General features: G+C 45.7%; 1 protein-coding gene across 1 annotated transcript in view; it reads right to left on the reverse strand.

Moving 5' to 3' along the window:
* Window positions 1-3359, reverse strand: part of LOC310991557 (transmembrane protein 132C) — a gene marked incomplete at both ends in the record, with an annotated part of 260708 nt that extends 257349 nt beyond the window's left edge. The window contains one exon of the mRNA XM_083979307.1: window positions 3278-3359. Coding sequence (XP_083835433.1) covers window positions 3278-3359 — 82 coding nt within the window. The remainder of the gene's footprint in view (window positions 1-3277) is intronic.
* Between the last annotated feature and the right edge of the window lie 2955 nt (window positions 3360-6314).

Raw genomic sequence — 6314 nt, forward strand, 5'->3', positions numbered from 1 at the left:
AATCACAAACAGACGCATTGACAGATAGAAAGCATCAAACTGTTGGCTGTGAATAGTTTACATTTTAAAAAAATGACGTAAGCCAGCCAATCGGAAACAAGTATTTTCCTCTGACATGTTTTATGAGTACAGACCCATACATTTCAAATGTAGTCCTTATGGCTACAGTTATGTCCTACAGCTGAAAGTGCGTATCGTTTGAAATCAGATTATCATCAAAAAGAAGGTACAGCATCAAAATGCAAAGAGCTAATATAAAAGGAAATATCAGTGCATTTTAAGCACATATTCAGTTATACAAAGATGCAGCCACATATCTGCAGACAGTGTGAATAAAACTTGAAAGCACAAAAAGTAAAAGCAGCATTTAAAAAAGTGGAGGATTTTCCTCTTCTTGGCTCAGCAGCACATCATGGCAGCGAGCCATCAAACACTGGAGATCTTAAAAACCATAAGCCAGTTTAATGAAACAAGAGTCTTCAAACATCAACACTGAAATTTTGTCTGCTATAAGTTTGTTGGGGAAAAAAATAAATAAATACAACCAATCACATTTGTACGACTGTGTGTGGGGAATACCCGGTCGCTCGCCCACAGCAGACCGCCTGCTGAGATGACAGAGCTCAGCCATGACTCCCCCACCGACTGCTCAGCCTGTGAACCTTCAGGACCAAACTAACGGTTCGCCTCTGAACAGGCGAGGCGTCTCGCTCTGATGCTCGGCGTTTGAACAAAATGACAAAACCTGCAGACGACCTGGATGACGAAACAACGCAGTGATGTAATTACAATGAAATGGAGTGACACGACAACACAGACGCCACTCAGGAAATAACAAAGTGGCAGCGACACAAATACAGGAAATAAAAGGCCAATAAATGACTTGATAGTTTCAATGATAGAAAATTAAAAACTCAACAAACTTTTGAACTGGGCTAAAGTATAAAGAGTTTTTTTTTTGATTATCTGTGGAGTCAAATACGTGGGTGGAAAATTCTGAAGTATACAGATGACAGCTACACACTGAAGCACACGCACACACACACAGGTGACTGAGGGCCTGTGTGACTAATCAAAAACACACACCTACTATAAATGCAAAAACACAGGCACAAGGCATGAAGGAGTGAAACATTGAGGATCCAGAGAAAGAGGGAGAGGGAGAGAGAGAGAGAGAGAGAGAGAGAGAGAGAGAGAGAGAGAGAGAGAGAGAGAGAGAGAGAGAAGAGGCAAGGTTGGAGTTTTGCTTTTATAAACAGCCTTAGGTGGCCATTACACCATTAGAGCCAGAGCTCCCTGGTGCCCAATAAAAACTGTTTAACCACAGCCAAGTTGGACTGGACCTTTCCCTTATGCATGTGAGTGTGAGAGAGAGAGTGAGTGAGTGAGAGTGAAAGAGAGAGAGAGAGAGCAAGAAAGGCTTCTAGTGGCCATCCCAACTGCCAAGGGAGCAACTAAACAGCAGTCAAAGAGCAGGATGCCCTGTTAGACAAAAGGTACAGACAGTCCCTATGGGTAAAAGGAAAAATCCTATTCAGGAGAGAAGAGAAGAGAAGAGAAGAGAAGAGAAGAGAAGAGAAGAGAAGAGAAGAGAAGAGAAGAGAAGATGACAGGAGGAGAGGAAGACAGGGACTGCTTGGTTGCTTTCATCTTTCCGTTACTCAGCCGTTTTGCCGGGCACAGCTGTTTTCCGGCGCGTGGCTCCGGCTCCGGTCTCCTGTCGGTGCGCCGTGCGCCGCGGACACGGTCTCGACCGCGCTGCGGAGCGGAGCTGAGAGGAGCGGAGAGGAGCGCACAACACAACAACGCCGCGACTGTTAACTGCTCAGTGAGCCGTGAGCGATCGGAGCTGATTAAAAATACACACAGACGCACACAACAAGCGCGCGCACGGACACAGAAGGCACTCGCGGGGAGTGTGTGTGTGTGACACTAATACTGAAGGACTGTCATTTATGTGGCAAAACGCGGAACGCTTCAAACCCCCCCAAATATCTGTCAGCCTTCTTTATCCTCCGGATTTTTTCCCCCCGGGGAGTAAGTGGGTGGTGGCGCTACTATCATTACCATGTTTTATTTTTTTCAGTTTTCTTGATTCGCCATCTGCGCACTGGCGGAATAAAGAAGAATATTCTAATGTAGCTTCACTCGAGCTTGTAAAAACCGATTTAATTGTGTTCCGTGGGCTCCTGTGGGGTTTTTATAAGCCACGCACCACAAGTCAGATCCATAAAGCCCTTTAAAGAGTTCTGTAATGAAGTATGAAGCAAGGACCCTGACCTCTCCCCTTCTCTCTCGCTCTGTTGGAGAATCTTAAAATAATTTCACTCAATATCAGAGCACAGGGAAACTGTAACATGTCGTTTACTCTCGGTCCATTAGTTAATTTTAATAATAAGCGCAAGGGGGAACCTGATCCTCATCGATTTTAAAGAGCCCATATCATTTTGTATTTCATCCCTCAGACAATATCTTAAATGAGGGAACAACTTGATCCCAGAGGAAAACACTCACATTTTTCTCAAAAATTCAAAATATGTACGTTTCGATCTGTCTGTGGAGGAAACACCCTGATACTCCCGTGGACCTCACACGGCCGGGCTCACGGGCAGGTCAGCCTCCAGCTACAGCCGGGGCTTCTCGTGTCTCAGATGGCACCGGTTAGTACGCATCTGTCATCCGAGCTCGGGCTCAATCAGTCTATCACTTATTATTATTCCACACACATGCACGGAGACAGGAGGAGGTGTCAAGGTGAATCGATCGATCTGTTTAAAAAAAAAAGAAAAAAAGAAACTTGCTTCCTTTAAAATTTCCTGAGTATGTTTTACATCATTGACGCACATATATACACACAAGGCTTCACTCTGTGTTCCCCAGGGCACAACAACCTGGGTGTCATGTGCAACTTCCTGCAGTCTGACCCTGTGTGGTGGTGTGCACTTTCCCGCAGGATGGAGAGGAGGGTGCACCGAGTTTTCATCTGTTGCAGACCAGTTTTCTGCAGAGCGCACAACGACGCGCCAAATAAGCCAAGGGACAACACAACAATAATAATATAATGCAACTGCACTGCAATAACAAACGGATTGGGGGGAAGAGCGCAAGAAAAAGTTGGCAGATTCGCCACAACATTTTGTATTAATAGAGGATTAAATTAAAAGAAGATGTATGAACTAAACTGAGAGTGGGTATGACATCCCCTCTTTCCCTTAACAACGGAACGACAATGTTTAAAAACTGGCAACAAGTTTTCGCCTGCATTTGCATCTCTTACCTTTCCACAGGAAAAGAAGCAGCACCGTCTCCCAGAGGCGACATCCCATCGGCGCGCCTCCTCTGCTCCAGACCATCTCCATCCCTCCAGTCGGTAACACACACAAAATTTAGGAGAAAAAAAAAAAAAAAAAGCTCCGGGACTGTTGAGAAAATGGACAAAAAGGGGTCGTTTGAATATTTGATCTCTCTTCTTCTCCCTGGACAGATCACTACCGCGTCGGTGCCATCGATAATCTCATTTTGACCGAGCTGCGCTCCCGCTGTGGCTGACCTATTAGACACCGCGCAAATGAGGTTTGGAGTAAACTATAAATCCTTCAGTAATAAAAGAAGAAACCCCCCTCGATGCACAATTCCGGTGCAGGCTGGTTTCTTTTTTTCTTTTCTTTTTTAATCCCCCCTTTCCGCCAAAAAACAAAAAAAGTCTGCGGTGTCTCTCCTTCCAGCCAGAACTGAGGAATGATCCCGTTTCCCCCTTGGTGAGCTCTCTCCACCGGTGCGCTCCTCCGCTTTATTTATCCAAACGGGACGGCTACAGCTGAGGAAACCTCACTGTCTCTCCTTCAACGCACTTTTCCTTCTTCCAAAGTTGGAAAGAAAAAAACAGCAGAGTGGACCGACAACTCCCCCAGAGAATGAAAAAGTCCACTTCATAGGCGGTTTTGAAACAAGAAAACTCTGTTACTTAAGGCTCATGTATTAAATAAAATCCAAATTCCGTTCGCCCGGCAGCAGCTCCGTCCGCTCTCCCTCTTTTCCTTCCTCCCTCTGTCTCTCCTCCGACTATCCTCCTCTTGCTGTGCGTGTTATGTGTGTGTGTGTCAGAGTGTGTGTGTGTGTTTGTGTGTGTGTGCGTCTGGGCTCAACTTGAGAGGCTGTATACACTCGTCCGCGGGATGGAGGGAGGAGAGGAGAGGACAGAAGAGGAGGAGGTCTGACGCTTCCACCAGCCGGCAGAAGAGGAGGAGGAGGGGGAGGAGGAGGAGGAGAAGGAGGGGGGCCAGCGGAGTCTGTGGGGCTGAGGAGGGTGGAGGGGATAGAGGCGGGATTTGGGGGTTTTGAGTGACAGTCAAGCAGCCAATGGAGGGTCTAGGAATTTATTTTAGTTTCTTTTCCTCGTCTTTCATAATTTCTGATTTCTTCTTATGGTGTTTTCATTATTTATACATTCGCCTATTCGATGATAATACAGACATGCATCCTACAGGAAGTGTTCAGGGATGTGTGTTTTTTCCCCCAAACTAAGAGAAAGACTGAAAAATATATGGAAGCAGAGGCTAAACTGAGCATCAATGAGCCGTGATTGTAAACAAGAGTTGTATCAGAAGAGCGAGAGTGATTTTTGAATTTCTACTTTAGAAAAGTCAAAGTTTATAATATGTCATCAGAAGCAGAGACGTGCGTGCGTGCGTGTCTGTGCGCGCGCGTCTTGTCAGCTGTGTGTGTGTGTGTGTGTGTGTGTGTGTGTGCGCGCGCGCGCGCGCGACCATTCACGTGCTGTTTATCCTCCCAAAGCCTCTCTCTGCATTATTCATATGAAGACACACGCTACACCTGTTCTCTGTGTAATCGATAGACAACTTCGCACGAGCACCCATGTTTGTGCACGCACCCACGCGCGCGCGCACACACACAGCTATAGTGCAACTGTAAAAACGTGATACGCCGGGCACCTTGTAATAAAAACTCATTCACTTTCTGTTGATAGGACGTGTGCGTGTGTGTGTGTGTGTGTGTAGGAGGGGAGTGTGTAGAGGAAGTCAGAAGAGAGAGAGAGAGAGAGAGAGAGAGAGAGAGAGAGAGAGAGAGAGAGAGAGAGAGAGAGAGAGAGAGAGAGAGAGAGAGAGAGAGAGAGAACATTAAGGTCTTCTACAAGTCCGAGACGATATTTCATAAGGCAGCATGCCTGCTTCCCTTTGTCAGCTAAATGTGTAAAAGCTAAAGAGATGACATTGTGACTTATTGAATTGCAAATCAGTCCGTCGGCGGAGGGATGGGAGGATTTCCGGAGACGGAGATACGTGAAGCTCTCTGCCCGTCTGTGTGAGCCTGTCTGTCCGACTCCACGGCCTGTGCGAGCGGCTAAGAAGGAGCGACAGCCCCCCCTAGTGTCCCACAGAGGAGGCACTTTAGTCATGCCACTGGGATGGGACTGAGTCCTCTCTGGGTCATTCATCCCTCATCTGTCCTTATAATTAACAGCATATATATGTTTGTGAGTGAAGCAGCCCCTCGTCTTAATGCGTTCATCTTTGACGTACCCCCACATTACTCTCCTGTCTCTTCCCTCTCCTCTCTCCAACTCCACCATGTGAACTCAACTGAGCCTGCATGCTCTTTTTCCACTTGTCCTGTTTCGTTGCTCACTCACTTCCTCCCAAACACATTTTTCTGGCCCCCCCAGTCACAAACCGTCTACTTCTATAAAGTCATAGAAAACCATCATCCATCCACGTTATGGTGCAGAACCAAATCAGTGCATTTTTAAAATATTATTCTAATTTCCACTCAGTGACTTCTCCTTCAGCCAGACGACGACGACGACGCAGCAGCAGCAGCACTCCCTGTGACTTAAGCTTGAAAGATCTGTTTTTAACCGTTTTCCTCTCAGGGGCTGCAGCCGAAGCAAGGCATTAGTTCAGCAAGCATGCAGTAACTTTTTTTTTTTTTTTTAAGTAATATTTGTACAAATACAGTGTCTGTATACCAATGAGGCCCCACTGGCTGTTGGGAGGAAATCTGACAGAATAAAAAGAATTGCAGATAATTTTCTAGGTATACAGTATCTTGGGACAGAAAAAAAACAGACTAGCTACATCTTTCAAAAGGATGAGTCAAGAAATCTGCTGGTAATATATGGAAAGCTTTTTCAGATTTTGACCTCCTCTTAACAAAACAAAAAAAGATGCTGACAACAACCCCTTTTACTCAAGACATGAATGAATTGGGCAATTTGATATCAAACTATTATTTCACTTGTCACTATTAGAGGAAGCCTGGAGGCAGCAAATATTCATTATATCACAAAAAAGGAA

The sequence above is a fragment of the Trachurus trachurus genome, assembly GCF_905171665.1.
Source record: "Trachurus trachurus genome assembly, chromosome: 9".
Taxonomy (NCBI): Eukaryota; Metazoa; Chordata; class Actinopteri; order Carangiformes; family Carangidae; genus Trachurus; species Trachurus trachurus.